This window comes from Poecilia latipinna, unplaced genomic scaffold (assembly GCF_001443285.1).
Source record: "Poecilia latipinna isolate Pla-1442-1.1 unplaced genomic scaffold, P_latipinna-1.0 Scaffold540, whole genome shotgun sequence".
Lineage (NCBI taxonomy): Eukaryota > Metazoa > Chordata > Actinopteri > Cyprinodontiformes > Poeciliidae > Poecilia > Poecilia latipinna.
In genome coordinates, this window is record NW_015113156.1 from 285,708 (window position 1) to 306,705 (window position 20,998).

Below are 20,998 nucleotides of genomic sequence, written 5' to 3' on the forward strand. Positions count from 1 at the left end.
TCTGGAATTTTGGTAAGAAGAAACTTAACCACCCTTTTTCCTTTCCCTTGGGTTTTTTTTTTTTTTTTTTTTTTTCTAGAACAGTTCAGATAAACTTCATGTTATGCTCTTTGACTGCAATCGTGTTTTTGTCTACTAGCAGAGATTTAACAGCAGTGATCAACGTCTTTCTGCTTCCTTGTTTAAATTATGAAAATGACAACCAGATGTGTCTGTATGCAGAAGTTCCCATCACTTTGCATGCCATTGGTTCTTCTCGCAGGTCACTGGAACGAGATCCTTTTCTATAGACTACAAGAACCACTGCTTCCTGAAAGATGGAAAGCCTTTTCAGTACATCTCAGGTAGCATCCACTACTCCAGAATCCCACAGTATTACTGGAAGGACCGCCTGGTGAAGATGTACATGACTGGACTCAATGCCGTCCAAGTGTGAGCAGAACACATCCAACTTAATGCTATAAACACAGACTGCTTTACATACTCGTTGATCTTTTCCATATTTTGTCCAGTTCCAGCCACTAACGTCAATATATCTTATTGGAATATTGACAGACCAACATAAACGGGGCATAATTGTGATGAAATGAAAAGGATACATGGTGTTTTCGTTTTTGTATTAAAATAAAGAAAATCCTCTCCACAGCATCATAATGCCATCACCGTGCTTCACTGTAGGGATGGTTCTACAGTGAACTACATTGTGATGTGTTCAGTTCCTTACAAAACTGCAAACAATTCTTTTTATTACTTCTTTTGCCGCCATGTGTCCTTAAAGACACATGGCACAAAAAAGGCAATTATTTATTATTTAAACTTTAATTAGATGTATCAGAGTAAAGAAAGGCAACTAAGACTACACTATACATATTTTTGATTGTAAGAGGAAAAAGATATATATATATACACACACACCTTACTTCCATGGTTATACACTGTTTTGTTGGTCTGTCACATAGGATCCCAATAAAATACATGAAGATTTGTTGCTTTAACAAGAGTTTAAAAGTCCTGGGGACATGAGTACTCCTGCAAAACACTATATATATATATATATATATATATATATATATATCTTATAAACTTGTGTTCTCAGATATGTTCCCTGGAACTTCCATGAACCAGTTCAGGGAGTCCACAACTTCACAGGAGACAGAGATTTGGAGCATTTTCTGAATCTGGCCAACCAGACAGGCCTCCTGGTCATCCTGCGTCCAGGACCGTACATCTGTGCAGAATGGGAAATGGTAATTTAAGTAACTTTGGTAATGTACTATATTTAGTTTTTGACATCACAGGCTAAAAAGTGAGCAACTCAATTGCACAACAAGACCTAAATCATACAAATAATACAGTGTAACAAACATTTAAAGCAGCATTGTGAAAGTGACAATGTCAAAGAAAAACAAGACAATCCTTCTGTCAAGTTATTGTTTCAACCAACAAACCATATCAAAACTGTAAATGTATGTCTTTCACTCCAAGAGCCTGTTAAGAAAAGGGAAAAAGAACACAAAAGGGAGAACAAAAATAACCTGCAACATGTGTCACAGTACAGTGTGACATGTGCCTGGATAATAGAAGATGTCATTATCGTAAAAAAAACCCCCACAAATGTACAAAGTTTTAAACTTTATGACAGTGACAGACTGTTATTTTAATCTATTTTGTACATCCAGTCAATTTAGATACATTTAAGATGTACCAATTTATAACAACTGTAATCTCAAAGATGTTTACCAGACAAATAGCCATAAATCTATGTCCTGGTGTTATCATTCCATTACATTCAGAGAAATTTTGCATTAACTTTTGAGAAATCCAATCTTTAATTTGAGAGTATTTATTTTTTCACAAAAAGAAAAAAAAACTCTGTAAAAAATGTCCATAATATCACAGATTCTCTATTGCACTCAGGATTAGAGACTGAAAAAAAATATTACATTTAAAATTGGTAATAACACTAAGTAAGGGTGGAAAGTCAACATAACATAAAAAAATAAAAGAGATCAAAAGAGTTGTATCAGGTGAAATCTATGCAGAAGTTGAAAACCAAAGAGGAAAGTTTATCAGCAGCCAATCAGAGAAGCAGTCAAAGGATTTATAAGAATAGAAGCATTAACTGCAACATGGAAGTATGCAATGTGGACTGATCTGCTTTTCAAATTATAATGTGCTATCAAAAACAGACATCTAAGTTCTTGGGAAGACGGGTTAGAGAATAGCTAACAGGCTCATCCAAAACAAATGTGTTACCAGATCACCTTGATTTATTTTCACATAGACACCACATGTGTGAGCAAGATGGGAGAATGGAATTAGATTTTGTAGATCTACATGTTATCAGTACATATATGAAAATGTGTACCATGTTTCTTAAAAACGAGACCACATTCAGGATATGGAGAATAAAGAGAAAAGGGTTTACAACAGATCCCCGACTGTGATCTGATCTGAGATCCACAAATAATTTTCCAAGAACTAAATGTCTTTACTAAACCTGTGTTCCAGGGTGGATTACCAGCATGGCTTCTTCAGAAACCAAACATCATACTTCGCTCAGCAGACGCAGGTAATCAGACACCAATATACCAATATGGTGTTTTCACGAATATATTTATGCACAATTAATATGCTTTCTTCTGTACTAGATTACTTGGAGGCAGTCAGCAGTTGGCTTGCTGTCCTCCTCCCCAAAATTAAACCTTGGCTCTACATCAACGGCGGCAACATCATCACTGTCCAGGTAAAATGACTCGGGTAAATACCGGTAATCTCTAGCACGTGATTGCATGTAATAATGAATCAACTTTAATGGCAGGTTGAGAACGAATATGGAAGCTACTTCGCCTGTGACTACAACTACATGCGTCACCTGCGGACGCTGTTCCGCTTCTTTCTGGGCGAGGACGTCGTTCTCTTCACCACTGATGGAAACACAGACAAGGAGATGACATGTGGGTCATTGGATGGCTTGTATGCCACGGTGGACTTTGGCACAGGTTGGTGGTATGTGACTGTGGAACGGAAGTCGCAGCTTCATGCAGATCATTCATTGTTTACCTGATTTCCCTCAGACACCAACATAACTGTTGCCTTCAAGCGCCAGAGAAGATTCGAGCCTCAAGGACCCCTGGTTTGTTGCGCACCAGTCCGTCCATCATCATCTTCGGACCTGGTGATGTTTTATGGCTGTAACCTGTTTAGATGTCTTGCAGGTGAACTCAGAGTTCTACACAGGCTGGTTGGACCACTGGGGAGATCAGCATGCCATGGTTGGAGCTCAGAAGGTCAGCAGAGTGCTTGAAGAAATGCTAACCATGGGAGCCAGCGTCAACATGTATGTCTCCTTGAACTCCCAGGCTTTCAGCTTTCCTTCTCTCTACACATATTTGATTAGTCAGCAGACCAAGGCATTGAAAGTGATTATATGTGTCTTCTAGTAGAGAGCCCAGGCCAATTATGTACTTTTAGGTACTTGATTTACATACTTCAGGGCATAGAGTTTTAGAAAATAATGAGAAAAGCTCATTTTCAGCTAGAGGAGGGGTGGGCAATCCTGGTCCTCGAGGGCCGGTGTCCTGTAGCTCTTAGATGTCTCCCTGGTAGAACACACCTGGATCCAATAGCTGAATTACCTCCTCAGTTCAGTCAAGTTCTCCAGAGTCCTGCTAACGACCTCATTATTTGACTCAGGTGTGTTGAAGTAGAAACACATCTAAAAGTTGCAGACCGGCCCTCGAGGCCTGGAGTTGCCCACCCCTGAGCTAGAGGCACATATCTGGATGTGATGAAGTATTGTTAGACAATTGGCCTCTCCAAATTGCCCCTAGGTATGAGTGTGTGTGCATGGTTGTGTGTCTCTGTGTTGCCCTGAGACAGACTGGCGACCTGTCCAGCATCCCTCCCGACCCCACTAAGGGACAAGGGTGTAAAGAAAATGGATGGATGGATGGATATTCCCAGTGACTATCTCCTTTGCTTCCAACTACTAAAACTTTCTTGTTATCTAAGTGTCATTAATCAACACTTCCCCAGGCTTTCTGAGGGTATAAAAACATTTGTATTTTGTTACTTTCTTACTTATTTTCTATCCAGTCTTTGTACCTTGAAGGTGACCAGTGGAGGATAAATATTTTAGACCTAAAAAGTAGATCAATGGTATTTGAAAGTAAGTCACAGACTTAAAGGTTGCTTAATCCCCAAATTGATCATTTACTATTCAATACTAAAATTGGATACTAAAATACTCCTGAGCATTTTTTAAAAGTCTACTGAAATGCAAAGAAGCTGAGTAAAATTGATTCCTTGAACAATTCTTATGTCCCTTGAGGAAGTTTTTAATGTCTGAATGCTGCTCATCTTGAGTCAACCTGAGTCAAGATTGGTACGAAGATGGCGACAGAACCTCAGAGTTTTTACTAATATCTTTCTCAGAACTCATGTTCTCTACCCCTCTTTCTTCTCAGGTACATGTTTGAAGGCGGGACTAACTTTGGCTACTGGAATGGTAAGTACCTTTATTTTCATGGTTTTTAACATTAGTGTGGCTATCTCCTACAAAGGCTCACTCCTCTTGTAAAGGTGCTGATCACGACAGCAGGTTCCGCTCTGTGGTGACGAGCTATGATTACGACGCCCCGCTGACTGAGGCAGGAGACCCCACAGAGAAGCTGTTGGCCATCAGAGATGTCATAAAGCAGGTAACAGTGATGGAATAACCAAACAAGTTGCAAGTAATTCTCAATAAATTAGATAATCAAAGAGTTTATTTACTTTATCTCAAAATGTGAAACTCTTATTTAGTTAGTTGCACACTAACTAATACATTTCAATCGTTAACTGACCCTGATGGTAACTTACAGTTAATAAAAACCCAACATTCACTGTCAGCATTTTGAATGTTACATTATGCCAATAAAAAATTATTTTTAATACAGCGTCTTGGTAAAGTACGCTCATGTACTCCTGAGTACATGAGCATAGAGTCCTTTTGCATGAAATACTGCATCACTATTTAACGGGCTGTGCTTCACAAACCTCTTTCTCATCATTAGTTTTTTTTCCTTCCACACAACTTTTCCATTGATGATTCAACTTTTCCATAATTATATTGCTGTGTGTATAGAACGTGTCCTTAGCAACGATCTTTTGAGACTCACCCTCCTAGTAGAGGTTGTCAATAACTGTGTGCTGTAAAAATGTAAAGTTAGCAGCTTTTCCATGATTACATAATTTGTGTAATTTTCTAATAAAAGCTGAATTTTCGCTTTAAGCCATCATCATCGAAATGAGTAGGAATAAACTCTTACTGTTTAGCACTGTGCGAGTATTAGTTTTTGAACTGAATTACTTGAATAAACCAGCTTTTGAGTGATATTCTGATTTGTTGAGATGTCCCGATTGTTTCGGAGAAAGTAACAAACCATTGTTTGCCATTAGTTTAGAGACATCCCCGCCGGTCCCATGCCGCCAGCAACTCCTAAGTTTGCCTATGGCTTTGTCACGCTGGAAAAGGTAGTAAAATTTAATCAAGATTTTGGCCAAAACACATTTTAAACTGTTTGAGTGACTCATTATGATCTATTTTTACAGATTGGAAACATTAGCAGTTTGCTAGATAGAATTTCTCCTCTTGGGCCGGTCCAATCCAAGTATCCTCTGACGTTTGAAGAGATGAAACAGGTACGGTGCTGCCCTGAAGTCAACAACAGAGAAAAGGCTAGCAGCATAGAGACAGTAGACCTCTTTAAATAGAGAAAACTTCTAGACTGTTGTGTCTGCAACCTGTCATGTCCATTGTGTCCAGTACTATGGGTACATGCTGTACCGGACCACGCTGCCCCACGACCTCACAGAGCCCACGCCACTTATATCGCCGCTGAATGGGGTTCATGACCGCGCTTATGTGTCAGTCAATGGGGTAAGAGCTTTCTGTGAACTTTTGTTTGTCTAACCCTCCAGGTTTCCAGGTCAGTGGGGAAAATACAGATTAACATTATAAATCTAAGTATAGTGTTGTCCTTTTGGAAGCTAATGTGAATGTGTTCAAACAGGTTTTCCAGGGATTGTTGCAGAGAGATACTGTACTCGTGATGAACGTTACAGGAAAACAGGGGGACACATTGGATATTCTAGTTGAAAACATGGGCAGAGTTAACTTTGGCAGCAAGATCAACGATTATAAGGCAAGGCAACATTAAATATGACCAACGTCAGTCAAACTGTACACACAGAAACTATGGATCTCTTGCCGACAGTATTTCTATGTTTTAGGGCCTGGTGAGCAACTTGATCTTAGGTAAAGATGTACTGACAGACTGGAAGATCTACCCGTTGGACATTGATGGAGCCATTTCAAGAGGATGGCCTCATTCAAACAGTGGGAAGTCCGTCACGTCCCCACGAAGAGAACCTTCAGCTGGACCCACCTTTTACACGGGGACCTTGCAACCTAACGGGCTAGCATGGGACACTTTTCTCAAGCTCATTGAATGGACAAAGGTAATTCATCATTTTATTCCCACACACATATTGGCTCCTGGTACAGATGTGTATAAAGCCTTAAAATAGCCTCGTCGCTGAAAATTTTGAGATATTTCCCTTTGGTGCCAATTATGTTGCCATTGCACTACTTTTTAGCTCACTCAATAAAAATGCTTGTATACCACAACATTTTAAATAAAGGAAAACTGAACATGGGTCATCTTTGGGCCGTTTAGTGCAATAACCACCTAAAACCTATGGCCACCAGAATGGGATTTACTAAACACAAACCTTCATCCACAGCCATCCTTTTCACAAAACATCAAACATACAAACAAAAAAACTGGGGCACAGGGATTTTTGGAAAAATAAAGTATTTCTTAACATAAGATTATTTCTCTACTAAATACAGTCAGATCTTGGTTGGATTTTATTTTATTTTTTTCAGTTTGAGGTAATGCTACTGCATTAAAATAATGCATTTATTTAAGGCTTTTTACGCATCTCTACCAGGGCTTCCAATAACCGTGGAGGGAGTAATAAGTGTTTTTATAGGCTGTTTTTGTGAGAATAATAAGTGAAGTGTTTGTTTCTAATCAGGGCCAGGTTTGGATTAATGGGGTGAATTTGGGACGATACTGGCCAGGCAGGGGCCCCCAGCAGACTCTGTACGTCCCCGGGCCCCTGCTCAGCACCAGTCTGCCCAACAACATCACGTTACTGGAGCTGGAGGGAGCCCCAGCACACCTGCGGATTGTTTTTATGGACCGGCCTCAGCTCAACGCCACTGCTGGGAAATCCTGACTAATAACATGAGCAAATAATTCTTGCTTTACTGCTGCCAATTCTGCATTCGCTCCCCTGTCTGGTTCTGTAACTTTGGTCATAATATTTAGTCAATTAGCTTGTTTTCATCCTCCATAGTTTCTTAGCAGCACATTATGTAAATACCTTGTATAATAATTAGATTTTTTTAAAGTGTGTTTATTAAATTATCTTGAATAATTTTACAAAAATCTAAATTTGCATTTTTACCAAAAATAAAAAGGAGAAAAAGAAACTTGAGAAGCCTTTTACTTTTAACTTCCAAATGCCTAGATTCATTTTTCCACAATATGCATTAGGACTTGTTTGGAGGAGCATTTGCTTTCCGATGAGCTTGAACGCATCGTGGGGTGCAGAATGAATACTCCAGGTAGTTAAAAGGGATTTTCCCGAGCAGAGATTCTCCACATGACCAGCACCTCCTGTTGAAGAGAAGAAAACGTCACCAAATATCAGAGAACTCTGAGTATACGCCCATCAAAACCTGGAAATCTTCATCTTTGGGGGACTCACTGGACATTAGAGAGGCTGACCCCTGACACAACCGCTTGTTCTGCCAACCTTTTCTCTGCTGCCAGCGCTCTCTATGATCAAAGAGCAAAACAATGACACATCCACAGTGCCTTTTCTGAGACCCCAGCTTAACGGCGTGTTTTCTCACCTTTTCCCGATCTGTCAGAGATGCAAACCTTTTCTTCTCCTCTGCCTCCAACTCTTGTTTCCTCTTTTCCTCCTTCTGCTCTTTCTCCCGCTGCCTTCGCTGAGCTCTTTGGGCCTTTTTCTTCTCCACCTTTTTGGATTCAATCTCTGCCGTTAGAGGCCCAGGGACCTGGAGTTGCACAGCGGGAAAGTCATAAGCTTCACTGCTTCAATTTGATGAAATTCACAGTCAGGCAGTTTATTCTCACCTGTGCCTTGCTGTAGTCATACTTATCAGGGTTCTCGCCCATGTATTTACGAAAGACGTTCCTGGTGTCTTTGTCGGGGGCGACGGTATACGGCGTCTGGCCTTTGTTATCCCTGTGAAGAGATATTGCAAAGTTAGTGAATGGGCTACAACCACAAACTTCAATATATTTTATCAGACTTCCCATGGAGACTTGAAAAGCCTGAAATGTTTCAAATTTGGAGATTTTGGATTAATACACCAGGAAAAGAGTTTGAGTTTTCAAACTTTCAATTTTACTCCATTATTTAAGAGACAAAAATCTGAGTTTCTAGAAAAAGTTGACGGCTTTTTGCTCTGATTTCTACTTAATTGATCATTTTTTTAATTTTGTCAAGACTTGAGGTTTGTCTAACTCATTGATAATTTGTTTTTCCTTCATTGTGGAAATAAAAATAAATGATTTTCTCTTAGAGTACTGCATGGGACTACAGAGTGGCTGATACCTGCATGCAGGATCTGCTCCTGCATGTAGGAGCAGCCTGACGACGGCCTTCTGTGCAGCTGCTGCAGCGACATGCAGCAGAGAAAACCCTGATGAGTCGATGGGTTTATTCAGGAGGCTTGAAGGGGCTGTAGAGATATTTTCCTCCATCTCTTCAGGAAGGTCCATCGTTTCCTGAGGTAGCTGAAGGAGACTGCAGAGAGCGCCTACATCTCCAACTTTGCATGCAGTAAACAGAGCATCCCTGAGGCCGTAATCAACTGACTCATCAACGGCTTCTAGAGAGATAAAATAACAGATTTAACGACCACTTCAGAGCACTGCAGTGCTGAAGAAATTATGCTATAACAGACACATTTAGGCATCTGTGCTCACCATCTAGTTGTTTTTGCCCCTGTGGTTTCTTCTTTCTTGTTTTTACAGATTGTTCCTGGTGAGGTGTTGGCGTCTCCTCCTCCTCCTCCTCCTCTTCTTCTGCAGGTGTAACCTCAGGCACCACGTCTTCTAGCTCACTTGCTCCAGCATTTGTGCTTCCTGTTTCAGTTGAATATGGGGGTTTATGTCGGCCATGTTATGAATGTTTCTCTGGTATTTAGACTGAACTAGACCAACCTTGATTATGAAGTTTGCCTTGCTCCTTCTTTTTCCTCCTCCTCTTCCTCCGCCTGGAGGGATGCATTTCATGCTCTCTGAGATCCAGGGTTCCTATCGTGAGCTCCACCATCTCCAGCTGGATTTCCTCTCCCTCTTCATCTGAGCTTTCATTATTTTCTTCCCCTGGTGCCAGCCATACATCTGTGTTAAACAAATTAAATATTATTGCTCAGCATACCAACACAGTTCCCCCACAGACGCGTTCAGTATTAAAACGCACCCTTCTCTTCACCCGCGATTTTCTGTGCTGCAGCTTTGGGCTTCTTCTTCCATGCAGTCTTAGACGGACTAAAAACAGCAGACATGTCCGCGTCTTTCCCTGCACAGTCATAGTTAGGATTATTCAATAATTACCCCCTGGATTTACAGAAATAGACAACATGCTACTGCTCTAAGTATGTATTTAAACGCACCATACACCTGGACAGTAGAGAGGACCTCGTGCACCCGCTGCACTTCCCGAAACGTCGCCCTGCGCGTGGCGATGGGAAGTGAGCGGATCCGGGGGTCATTTTTTTGGAGGGGACCCCCGCGGCCTCCAAAGAAGATGGTCTTGTTGTAGCTGGGAGCTCGAACAAACACGGCAGAGGCGCTGTTCAAGTGCTCAGTCCAGGTTAGCAGAAGATCCTGAATGTCCTGCAGGGAGTTAGGGAAGGTCTGGATAATCTCTGTTAAAAACTGAAACTCACTTAGATCCATTACAAACAGGGCAATACAGTTCAAAGGTTACTTTGATTATTATGGACTATATCTTATAAGTTTCTGAAAATCTAAATATCATATATGGCCAATAAAAAAAGGATTTTTAAACAAAGAAATGCCTTCAGAATTATAGGGAAGGCTGCTGATTGAACAGAACATTCAGCAGACAGTCACCAACAATTTCAACGAGAAGAAAAAGCCACATAATGTCATTGCTAAAGAAGCAGGCTGTTTACAGAGTGTTGCATCAAAGTATTTTAAAGCAAAGTTAGGTGGAGGGAAAAAGTGAGGTAGAAAAACATGCAAAAGCAACATGGATAACAGCTGCTTCAAAAGTTGTAGCCTGGATAATGTCCAGATTCAAGTTTTGAGTTATTTTAACACCATTTCACAAAAAATAAATTAACTCTAGATTAAAAATGTCAAGATATGTTCCCCCTGCAAAACAAACATATCTGAACAAAAAACAGTAAATACCTAAGATTTGGTGATATTTGAATGGGGAAGATTTTAATACAAACTCAATGATAGAGAATTATCTAAATTTGAGCTAAAAGGTAAAATAAAAAACTGCATATGGCTTGTTATTGTGATGGTTAAGAGCCATTAGATTAATAACTTTACTTTGTTACTCTAAAGGCAAAAAAAATGAGGCAGAAGAATGCTCTGTAATCTTGCCTTAACAAGCGCTGCCTCGTTGTATCTCCTCAGAGTCGCTCCTGCAGATTTCGCCGTGTGGCTGCGGTTCTGGGAATCTCGCAGTCCTTGGGCAGTGCCTCTCTTTGCTCGAACCGTGTATCGATGGAAAGTCTTGTGATGGAGAACTTGTTTTCTAAAACACAAATGCGTCGCGATAATTTGACGACAGTGGACAGTTTAGCCGTCTATTTTAATTACAGTGATCTGAAAGATGAACAAACCCTTCGAAGATGGCTCCAGCAAAATGTCCGCCGCCCGTCATTAATATGACCCAGACAGTTTTCTGATTCACAGTCTTCAGAGAGGGAACTATGTCGTGCTCATCAGAATCTTCCTGAAATATGCAATTGGAATAAATAAGCAGAAGTAGTGAAGAGGAATCCCAACATGAGGCGTACCTGCTGAGCCTCACCTTTCCCATAAGCGCACAGCGATAGATGGACAGATATTCTCCTGCCGAGTTCTGAAACACCACCTTACTGTGGAGCCGGCCAGTTGTTGCACTAGGCTCAGCCGAACTCTCGTTGTCTGTTCCGGTAATGTTACTGCCGGTTCCTCTGCCGTCACTGTCCGTGTCCTCCTCATCAGAGTCAGACTCAGACCCTGAGATACTCGACAGGTCTCCTGCCAAGTCAAAGAAACAATTGTATTTCCTTTTTCCTTCTAAAAATCTTCACATTTTGGGAAGCTGACTGTGTAAATATTAGACATCCTTTATATTAACCATGTTTTTTTTCTGCTCTAGCTAGACAGTTGCTCTTGCGTATAAAACCAGATTTGACTGGACTGCTTTTTTTCTTTGTAAATAAATTCATAATTTTAAGCATTTTTGGATTTAATTTCATTATCAAAAGAAATAACAGAACAAATCTGTAAGGTTGCAAAAACGTTTCATGTCACTGTTAACTAGTCCACTAGCAGTGTTGACTATGGTACTTGAAGCTTTTTCAGCGATACTAGTAAACTAGTGCAACTTGTTGAGAGCTAGTGGGTGAAAATGACATTTGACATAAAGGATTTCTAATATTTACATAAACAGCTTTCCATCAGAGCACCATTGTTTCCGCACCGGCTCTGGTTTTTTTCTCAAACTCCTCTGCTGTGATGGAAGGCGATCCTGCCATCTTTTGTCTCAAATTAAACCGATGCCAATCAAGCTTGTAGTGCTCCCTCTGCAAAACAAACACAACCCACTATAAACTGGTGTTCCTCAATCACACACACATTGGTTTCATAGAGTGTTTAACCGGATGGGGTCACCTGTTCCTCTCTGTTATCAAAGGAACATTTGCAGGCTGAGCAGGCCAGTTTGTCTGACACCTCTCTCTTCCAGTCGTCATCTGGACCTCTTATTTTCACACCTGCAAAGTGACATGAACTAGAAATTAAATAAACAAGAAAATTCTCACTGTCGTAATGCACAAGATGCAGAGTATAGCAATAAAATAGAATATCATTGGAATTCTATTATTTTAAAAAATTCTGAAATTCTGAAGAAGTGATAATAAAAAAATATCCCAGATCTGCAGATTTATGATCCGCTGCAACTAAAGACGAGCAGTTCTCCTTTTTCATTAAAACGTTATGAAGTGTTTGAGCATAAAGTGCTATGTGAGTTGGAACCACCAGATTATCACTGACTGTGAAAACTTTACACTGGTTCTCAAGCAAGCTGGATTATGAGCCTCTCCACGTTTCCTCCAGACTTTGGGACCTTGATTTCTAAACAAAATGTAAAATTTTGTAAATCTGAAAAGAGGACTTTGGACCACAAAGCAACAGTGCAATTATTTTCCTCCTTAGCCCACAAAAGGAGGGCTTTTGTGGGCTAAAAGCAAGTTACAATCCAGGGCTTGTTACTCTCAATTCTCTCAAAAAGTAAACAATTTCCTTCTACTCAACTTTCTATTTAATGCGTTTACTACAACCATCTTCTTTGGCGCTGACCTATTGTGACTTACCCTCCTTGTGAAGGGTGTTAATTACTGTCTGCTAGGCAACAGTCAAGTCAGCAGCTTTCTTTTTGCTTGTGATGTCAGGACTATAACATTTCTTAATTAAACGGTATTTTTGCAACTCCAGCATAATGGTCTAATTTTCTGACCAACTTATTTTAGGCTTTTCATTAACTTTGAGCTATAGTCATCAAAATTAACAGGTCTGCCCTTGAAATATGTTGCTCTGTGAAATAATGAATGAATATTTGATGTCAGTTTTACTGTTTGAATTATAACACTGTAAATCAGCTCCTTGCTGGTATTCTAACTTGGAGAGCTTCACTTGTACAGCTCATACTTACAGTCTGTGGATGATCCAGTCTCCTTCAGGGCAGAGTTTACCTCCCTCAGCTTAAAAGCTTCTTCGTTTGAGCACAAGTCGAAGATGGAGCGGAGGTCGGTACAAGTTGTCATTGTTTATATATATTTTTTTCTGTTCTGATAAAGAAAAAGCACACAAAACAATATAAACCAGGTTAGTCTTTTAAAAATACAGTACACAGATACAGTGGTAGCTTACTGTTAACCATTCGATTCTTGATATATGCAGTAATGAGAACATACACTCTACGATCCGAAAACAAAGTGTAAACTAATCTTTAATTGTGGTTTTTTTTTAAGCTGCCGTTACAATTATTTGACAATGTGTCCTGCTAACGACACGTGTAGAAATGACAGATGGTTTATTTTCTCTTCAAAATGAAACACGACTTCTTACTAGTTTTAGCTCTTCAAACAAAGCTTTAGCGCCTGTAGAAGTAATTAATAAAAAATGACCTAAAAATAAATAGTAACTCACCATAAAAGGAAGGCGGTCAGAAAATGTTGTGCTTCCTCCAACCGACTACGGAAGCTCAGGAGTGTCAATTATGCGGTGCGCCGGCAGTTGTACTGGTATCTGCGGAGCAAAGGTTGCTGACAAACATAAGAGAACACTGTACAAAAGCACAGAAAATCAATAGCAATTGAATTTTTAAGCATATAATCATATTTCCAAAAAAGTTAATATTTAAATTTCAATTAATTTTTTACATATATAAGCGATTTCCAGTACGTGACACCAGTATTGCTTTGGTATTTATTACTCCAAACACTTAAACCTGACTGAACTTAAAATTAGACAGAAGGGAACAAAACCTACCGGTTTTCCTCCTGAATATAGGTCCAAACAGGACCAGTACAAAATTTTATGAGGTCTTAACAGAAGTACGCTTCAGGGCCCTCTTACAGCTAAGAATAATAAGAATAACACTTATGAAAGAGACTTGGATATAATGTAATGCTATTGTCTAAGAAAGCATTAATAGCCAATGTACAATGACTTCCTTATCACAGCTTTTAGGGATACAGCCAATCAGCGCCAAGGAAAATTAATGGCAGACCTGGATTGGCTGCTTTGCAAGCACCAATCTCTAGCCTTTGAAGTAGCATTGCACTTTGATATTTCAGCTTTCCAGTTAGAATTTTTTAGCATTTAATTTAGCTATGATATGTTCAAAAATAATCCCCATATACATTTTTGTCACATTAGACTTATTCTAAAATAGTACTTTATAATGATGTGGTGCCAGGTTTTTCCTGGCACTATGACTATGTGGTATTTCGCTACCATCTGCCATTTGGTAATGACTGGCTCCCACCTGGCCACTCAACCATAAAGCTCTTATTGGAGGTCTGTGGCCTACAATTTCTTTGACTTCAGTTTTGGTTTCTGCTCTGTCAACTGTGAAACTTTACACAGGTTTAATAAAATTATCAAGTTGTAAATCACAAGGATTATTAGTGGAAATAAAGTGCACCCAACTCAGTTTATGTGTCATGGAAAATGTGTGAAAACTCTGGTAGGTTTGTATTTAACATTCACAAATTGTGAAAACACTTTCCACCTTGTCATGTGCTTTTCATGAGGGGAAAACTAGACAATTTCATGCACATCAGTTTTAGAATGAACTTGTTAGAACCAATAAGTGGACACATATCAATTTCTAAATGTCAAAGATTATTTTTTTTAAAATGTGCAACACCTCCATATATCCCCTATGCTTTCATAAACTCTGTGGCCTTGTCACACTTTAAATCTGGATTTGGAGTTTTATTTCAGAAAACAATTTCCAGAAAAGCCCGCTGTACAAACAACTAACATCATGTAAAGGTGGAATAAAGAAGTAGCTTTGGTGGAAATAAAGACTTTATTGGTTTTATTTTATTTTTTTTTAAAGAGAGACAGCTAATTACTGAGTACAATTAAAAGAAAATAACTCCTTGGAAACAATTTACTTTTTTCTTGTTTTTCTTTTTGACTTTCTGGTTGCCACAGGACTTGAAGCTTGTCCTGTAAACAAGAAAAGGACAACACTTTCTATTAGATATATCCACATGCAGAAAATAAACAGCCTGAAACCTTCTAATACCTGCACTGTCACAAGCTTTGAGCTCTGCCAAGCGCTCTTCCACCTCCAGGATTTCAGCAGTAAGACTTTGGACCTTACTTGAGGCACTCTTGAGCTGCTCCTCCAAAATACTAATTTTATTTCTGAAAATATAGTAAACATGGTGTCCGTTTGTTACTTATGGGTTTTTTCTTACAGCAAACAGCATGTCTAGTTACCTGTGTGAGGCAGCCCGTTGATCCAGATGTTCTGAGAGATGTTTTTCCTCTGACAGGAGCTTGCCTAGTTGGTGCAATGCATTACCTATTGCACCATTTTCCATCATAAACTTCATTCTCTGCTCAGTTTCTTTTTTGCTGCAGATAAGAGAAAACCCAGGTGAGAGCTGTGTAATCACACAAAGACTTAAAATGTTTGAAGCCATGAAACCAGGACCCTTCTGTGTTTCATTACTTTGCCTGTTCAGCAGACCCTTTGAAAAAAAAAAAAAAAAAAAAGTGTTTTACTGATCTTCTGCCACTTATGTAGAATTTAAGGTCACCTCGTAATGCAGCAATCACTTTAGTAGGCAGATTTTGTTACATCTAATAAGGTAATAAGGACAGTGACAGAGTCAGCCAGCCAAAGAGCAAGCAAAATATAGTGTGTGTGGGGGAGGAGGGAAGCACAGGAAAAACTGAATTTTTCTATTTATAAAAAAAAGAAAAAAGAAAAATTACAACCCTAATAAAATATACTGATACCATAGAAATGCCAGTTCATTTTTGTGTCTGTGGATCACATCCAGATCTCTAGACACCCTGAGAGAGTTCAGTCATTTTGTGACTCTAACCATACTCTTCATGAGACCGTCTTAGGGGAGGAAAAAAAGTGTCTTTAGTCAGAACTGACGTTTCTTGTCCATAGCCATCACCACAATAACTCTGGAGAATTTTTAATTAACACGAGTTACGACAACATTTAATTTCAGTTAAGCATTTTTGAATTTGAACTGAATTTGAAGTACATTGTGTTTCAGATAATTTTTTTCTGTCTTATGTCCCATGTAATAAAAAAATATTTCCATTTTAAAAACAACCACAATTAATTGGATATAAACTTGCCACCAACAATATGGCTGATAAGCTGACGTATCGTTTATAGACCTATGGCATGCAACCTTTAGCAATGACATCATCAAGGTACTTGTCTGTATGCATACTTTTAAGTAAATTCATTTAAACGCGAATGATGCGGTGCACAAAGTCAATACCAGCGAGCGGTTTCCTCCTCGACACGCAGTCTTTTCTGCCGCGCCTCCTCCAGTTTCTGAGTGGTTTCACTGATAGCACGCGCCAGGTCCTTAATTTGTTACAAGAGAAAAGCGTATGTATTTTTTTTTTCTCAAACAATTTTCGTGTTGAACGCCTTAATCAACGTTAAATTTTACAGCAAGTCAACTTACAGATGTATTTTTCTCTTGGAAAAATGTACGGTCAGAAAATTCTGTCATTGTTGTCGAGGTTGTGTTTCGCCATACAACAATAAAACGTCTGTCAACGTGTGACGTATGTTTCCGCGTTATAAAGGGTGCTTCCGCCTCTGGACTGCAGAGCCCGGATAGCTCAGTCGGTAGAGCATCAGACTTTTAATCTGAGGGTCCAGGGTTCAAGTCCCTGTTCGGGCGGAAATTTTTCTTTTTGCTTCCAAAATTGGTTACAGCTGTGTCCAATTCTCCAATCTGTCTATTATTTTGCTTTAAACTGCTGTTGAAATCACCGTCTTTCCTCGTTGTGACTTCATTATCATGACATAATTTAATGGTCTCTCTTATTATTCAAATTATTGAGACAGCAAGGTGTTCCACAACTATAAATGCTGAACAAAAATAGTCATTTAAAAATAGAAATAGAAAAAAGTACTTTACTTGAGACTTTATTGATCCGACAGTGAGGAAATCCAGACTTCACAGCAGCATACACCAAGCAATAAAATGCAAGTAAATGACACACTGGCAGTACAGCCTAAATAAGAATGCAAATGTGAATTTGCAAAACTGCATAAAACAAGCATAAAAATAAATATGTAAAAAATACTTAACATCTCATACAAACAGCAAAAAGGAAATTTAATCAGTTTCTAAAACAAAAGTGAAATTACTGAAATGCAGTTAGGTTCAAACTTAGAAATGCATCAGCCAGTCAGCTAGAAGATAAATTAACCAATTTTCTCTTAAATAGAGTCTTTTATTTATTTATTAAACACATATCAAACTTAAACCACTGTCTAAAATACATTTTAATGATTGATTTGAAACAATTCTCAAATATTTTCTAATTAAATACCTAATTCAAGTGGCAATTTGAGTTCTAATACTTGTTGCCTTTGTGATCCCCATCCTTTAGATTATGCTAATTTTCACTATTTGTCATTCATAATGTTGAGCTGAAATTCTTGTTCATTAGGGTGCAAAATATATCACTTTGGATTTATTGAGACAAACAAACCTACATAAAAAGTCAGCTCTGGAATTGGCAAAAAAAAGTCACATTAAAGGTTTGTGACAAGGAGAGCATGGGGTAAATAACCTAAACAGAATTTTATTAAAATAAGCATGGTATCTTTTCACATATTTTAATAAGCAAGATTAAGTTATTTTGCAAAGAAGAATTAACAAAGAAAGGGAGAAAATAATTTGCAGCTCTAAATGCAGCAGTAGGTGGTTTTACAAAGTCTTATTTGTCAAAAAAAATTGAAAACCGTTCTTTGATTATTACATCTCGCAATTACGCTCCACTTGTGTTGATTTGTTGCACACAGTCCTAATAAAATATACTTAAGCTTAGTAATGCGACACTGAATTAAAAAGCAACAGTTTATTAAATGCTGAACAATTTTAAATGGTTTTACAACAAATGAAGTGATTTTGTGAAAGTAGCAAAATACAACAACATTGTCCTAATCTCCAAATATACACATGAACCCAAACTATAGTCAGGAATTGTATTTTGTATGCATTGGAGTCTGGATATACAGTAACCCTGGTTGTATGAAAGCATACTTATTACTGCAGAAAGATTTGGTTTCAGAGGCATTAGAGCGTGTGGATAAGAATATGTTAGAATGTGAAATCAGCAGCATAACATAGCATGTGAACCATGAGTAAGCTTAGTTTCAGTAAAATGGAAAACAGTAGTCCTGGTGAACATACACACCATCTAAATCCCAAAATTGTACCGATCCAGTGCCAAACATTAGACCATTTAATTTAAATTGCAGTCGAGCTGTTATTAAACAGTGTAGAACCTCACATTATGCTCCCGTTGAAGATGTTGTTTTTGAAAAAAAAGTCAAACTAATTAGGGGATTAAACTCACTGACAAACAAATAACAGCAGCCCAGCAATTTACCTGGGATAATCATGGGTATTATCTCCGGACACCGGCCTATAAAACTGGGTGTTAGTGCAGGTCAAATGGCAACACTGAAGAAGGATCTGCCAGGAAAAGATGGAGCAGATTATCCTGCTGTGTGCGCTCTCTGCTTGTCTCTCGGCTGCGAACGCTCAGGTAAACATGCAGAGAAATGGAAGTAAAAGTGGGAGTTTTACATGTAGAAATCTGCTTACTGCTCAGTTCTTGTATTTTTTTTTTTCTTGCAGAAATTTTTACTCAGTCCCAAATGGGTACCTGTTGGTTTCAGGGGTAATTTTTTAAATAATAATATAAAAAACAAAAGAAGATTATTGTGAATGTAGCTGAAATAATGGCTGAACCTATACTGACTAACTCTTCCTTTCAAGAGCCTGAAGGAAAAAAAGAAGACACTGCAATGGATAAAATAATCAAAGCCAATGAGTTTCATGGTGAGTATTTTATAATAATTGAGAGATTTTGCAACATATTTTGAAATTTTGACTATTTTTGATTTGGCCCTGAATCATTTCTACTTCAGCTTCCCACGTCATCGACGGTTCCACCACCCTCAGAGAGGGAGATATCGCTGTGTCCACTGGAAGGCGCTCAAAGATCTGCTTCGCCCGGAGCTGCCTCTGGTCCAAATCTGTGGATGGACACGTCTACGTTGCCTACACACTCTCACCTGATTACAGTAAGTTAAGGGTTTGGTAAACTCACTAACACTGTAGGATGTTTTTACAGAATCTTCTTTAGTAATATTTCTTACTCCTGTGTGCATCCTTTAAATAAATAAACAGCTGACATTGAGACAAAGCTGATAAAGGAGGGAATGGACAACATAGAGGACAGTACCTGCATCCGTTTTGTTCCTCGAACTCACCAAAAAGACTACATCGACATCCAGCCAAAGTCAGGGTGAGTTATGACCAAAAAAATACATATATTACAACATACTATTATTTTAATAAAATATTTCATGTTTTTTGCAAAACATATACATCAAAGAGTGTTGTTTCTCTACGTTTTTATTTGTAAATGAAGATGTTGGTCCTACCTTGGCTCTCGTGGAGGAAAACAGACCCTGTCGCTCCAGAATCCAGACTGCATGGATATGGGAGTGATTTCCCATGAGTTTATGCATTCCCTGGGCTTTGTGCATGAGCAGTCCCGCATTGACCGGGACAACTATGTCACCATCATGTGGCCGAACATTTGGAGAGGTAACATCAAAACATACTGGTCACCTGTAACACATGTGAAAAGTATGCATTCACAATAAATCAAAAAATGCAATGCGTTTTTCTCCGACAGATCGGCTAAGAAACTTTGAGAAGTTTAAGACAGAAAATCTGGACCTGCCGTATGACTTTGGCTCGATTATGCACTTTGGGATGTAAGTCGTATTTTTTATGTGTAAAACTGCATTTAATTCTAATCTTGAGGTGAATATCTGTGAATAAGAAAACATAAAATATATATTTTATTTGAGTAATTTATTAAATTTAGTAAATTCTAAATGTGAAACTCATGCAATAAATAGAATAATTACACATTCAAGTTCTCAGAAAAATTCAACATAAGACCAAAAACAAAGCTTCTTATCACTAAAATGTTCTAGTCTATGACAGCTTACAGCAAACATTTTGAAGATGTTAACGGAAGGTTTAGTGGGTGGAATAAATGTGGAAAAGAAGCTAAGCACGTTCCAGAATTTGGGGTAGATGCACAAGCGTTGGACTGCAGGTAGAGACAGTGCTTCCAAAGCCGCAACACACACACAAATTCAAGACAACGGCTTCCGCTGTCACTTTGAACACCTGTCACACCTGAAGCACAGCCCGTGTAAGAAGTGTCTTACCTGGTGCTGTTCTCTGTTATCAGCATGTCATCAGCATTTATATATTTCTATGTTAAGGTATGCCTATTCAATGGCCGGAGATCCAACCATCATCCCAAAGAACGGCAGGAACGTTAAGCTGGGCCAGGCATCGTCTCTCAGTCACCTTGACAAGCTGAAAATCAACAGGCTTTATCAATGCGGTTCGTACAGAAAAAAATATCTAACAGCATAAATTTCTTCTATATAAATTGGTAAATGAGCTAACTAGTGCTTCATTTTGTCTCTTTCTGCAGCCGTGAATGACGATTAGAACCTGAACCAAGACGAGGAGAAGCAGGAATCCTCTGAAAGCGGACGTGATAAACTGCTGCTGAAACATCTTCATACAATCTCATAATATTTTAGGCCTTGTTTTGTGTAGCTGAACTTGTATTTGTTTGCATGAGACATGTAACTTTATATTTAACGTTTTAGTAGACAGAATTGGCATATGTCTTTGCTGTTGTACAGTTAAAGATGAAATGAAAGTTATTGCCTTGTTTTAACTAGTCACTTAATATCCATGTTCACTTCCTGCAATAAAGATGTTAAAGAATAATTTAAAAAAAAACTAATT

The 20,998-nt window shown here is 38.7% G+C and overlaps 3 protein-coding genes and 1 non-coding gene across 6 annotated transcripts in view; 3 read left to right on the top strand and 1 right to left on the bottom strand.

Moving 5' to 3' along the window:
• The window catches only part of glb1l (galactosidase, beta 1-like), a 10,740-nt gene extending 3,413 nt beyond the window's left edge, over positions 1 to 7,327 (top strand). Inside the window, exons 2-16 of the mRNA XM_015041169.1 lie at positions 263 to 432; positions 1,097 to 1,247; positions 2,512 to 2,572; positions 2,652 to 2,746; positions 2,822 to 3,002; positions 3,078 to 3,136; positions 3,219 to 3,340; positions 4,470 to 4,510; positions 4,585 to 4,703; positions 5,443 to 5,517; positions 5,596 to 5,685; positions 5,810 to 5,923; positions 6,057 to 6,188; positions 6,277 to 6,504; positions 7,087 to 7,327. Of these exons, the coding sequence (XP_014896655.1) occupies positions 263 to 432; positions 1,097 to 1,247; positions 2,512 to 2,572; positions 2,652 to 2,746; positions 2,822 to 3,002; positions 3,078 to 3,136; positions 3,219 to 3,340; positions 4,470 to 4,510; positions 4,585 to 4,703; positions 5,443 to 5,517; positions 5,596 to 5,685; positions 5,810 to 5,923; positions 6,057 to 6,188; positions 6,277 to 6,504; positions 7,087 to 7,290 (1,842 nt within the window). The 3' untranslated portion in view covers positions 7,291 to 7,327. The remainder of the gene's footprint in view (positions 1 to 262; positions 433 to 1,096; positions 1,248 to 2,511; positions 2,573 to 2,651; positions 2,747 to 2,821; positions 3,003 to 3,077; positions 3,137 to 3,218; positions 3,341 to 4,469; positions 4,511 to 4,584; positions 4,704 to 5,442; positions 5,518 to 5,595; positions 5,686 to 5,809; positions 5,924 to 6,056; positions 6,189 to 6,276; positions 6,505 to 7,086) is intronic.
• Positions 7,328 to 7,512: 185 nt separating this feature from the next.
• ankzf1 (ankyrin repeat and zinc finger peptidyl tRNA hydrolase 1) lies at positions 7,513 to 13,640 on the bottom strand. 2 transcript variants are annotated; one of them, XM_015041168.1, is made up of 16 exons: positions 13,554 to 13,640; positions 13,057 to 13,187; positions 12,018 to 12,118; positions 11,827 to 11,929; positions 11,170 to 11,381; positions 10,979 to 11,091; positions 10,737 to 10,890; positions 9,770 to 9,992; positions 9,577 to 9,675; positions 9,315 to 9,497; positions 9,078 to 9,236; positions 8,704 to 8,980; positions 8,220 to 8,331; positions 7,973 to 8,140; positions 7,825 to 7,895; positions 7,513 to 7,733 (listed from the first exon to the last, which is right to left on the bottom strand). In XM_015041168.1, the coding sequence occupies exons 2-16, from the start codon at positions 13,166 to 13,168 to the stop codon at positions 7,607 to 7,609; spliced, it is 2,214 nt and encodes a 737-aa protein (XP_014896654.1). In that variant the 5' UTR covers positions 13,169 to 13,187; positions 13,554 to 13,640; the 3' UTR covers positions 7,513 to 7,606. The 2 variants fall into 2 exon arrangements, with proteins under 2 accessions (XP_014896654.1, XP_014896653.1); XM_015041167.1 differs by having other exon boundaries at positions 13,057 to 13,192; positions 13,554 to 13,639.
• Positions 13,064 to 20,987, top strand: hce2l2 (high choriolytic enzyme 2-like 2). Of its 2 annotated transcripts, XM_015041172.1 has the most exons (9): positions 17,817 to 18,692; positions 18,785 to 18,827; positions 18,926 to 18,988; positions 19,078 to 19,233; positions 19,340 to 19,457; positions 19,584 to 19,762; positions 19,854 to 19,935; positions 20,458 to 20,582; positions 20,676 to 20,987. In XM_015041172.1, exons 1-9 carry the CDS (start codon positions 18,633 to 18,635, stop codon positions 20,690 to 20,692), a joined length of 843 nt encoding a protein of 280 aa, XP_014896658.1. In that variant the 5' UTR covers positions 17,817 to 18,632; the 3' UTR covers positions 20,693 to 20,987. The 2 variants fall into 2 exon arrangements, with proteins under 2 accessions (XP_014896659.1, XP_014896658.1); XM_015041173.1 differs by lacking the exons at positions 17,817 to 18,692; positions 18,785 to 18,827 and adding an exon at positions 13,064 to 13,150.
• On the top strand, positions 16,738 to 16,810 carry trnak-uuu (transfer RNA lysine (anticodon UUU)). The gene has a single exon. It is a non-coding gene; the product is annotated as a tRNA-Lys (tRNA).
• Positions 20,988 to 20,998: the final 11 nt, after the last annotated feature.

Bases quoted from the DNA above. Each gene is read 5' to 3' on its own strand.
- hce2l2 (XM_015041172.1), top strand. From the start codon at position 18,633: ATGGAGCAGATTATCCTGCTGTGTGCGCTCTCTGCTTGTCTCTCGGCT. The intron at 18,828-18,925 runs GTAATTTTTTAA...CTTCCTTTCAAG, and splicing joins GGTACCTGTTGGTTTCAGGG to AGCCTGAAGGAAAAAAAGAA. The intron at 18,989-19,077 runs GTGAGTATTTTA...TTTCTACTTCAG, and splicing joins CAAAGCCAATGAGTTTCATG to CTTCCCACGTCATCGACGGT.
- ankzf1 (XM_015041168.1), bottom strand. From the start codon at position 13,168: ATGACAACTTGTACCGACCTCCGCTCCATCTTCGACTTGTGCTCAAAC. The intron at 9,498-9,576 runs GTGCGTTTTAAT...TGTTTAACACAG, and splicing joins AATCGCGGGTGAAGAGAAGG to ATGTATGGCTGGCACCAGGG. The intron at 8,141-8,219 runs GTGAGAATAAAC...GTGCAACTCCAG, and splicing joins ATGACTACAGCAAGGCACAG to GTCCCTGGGCCTCTAACGGC.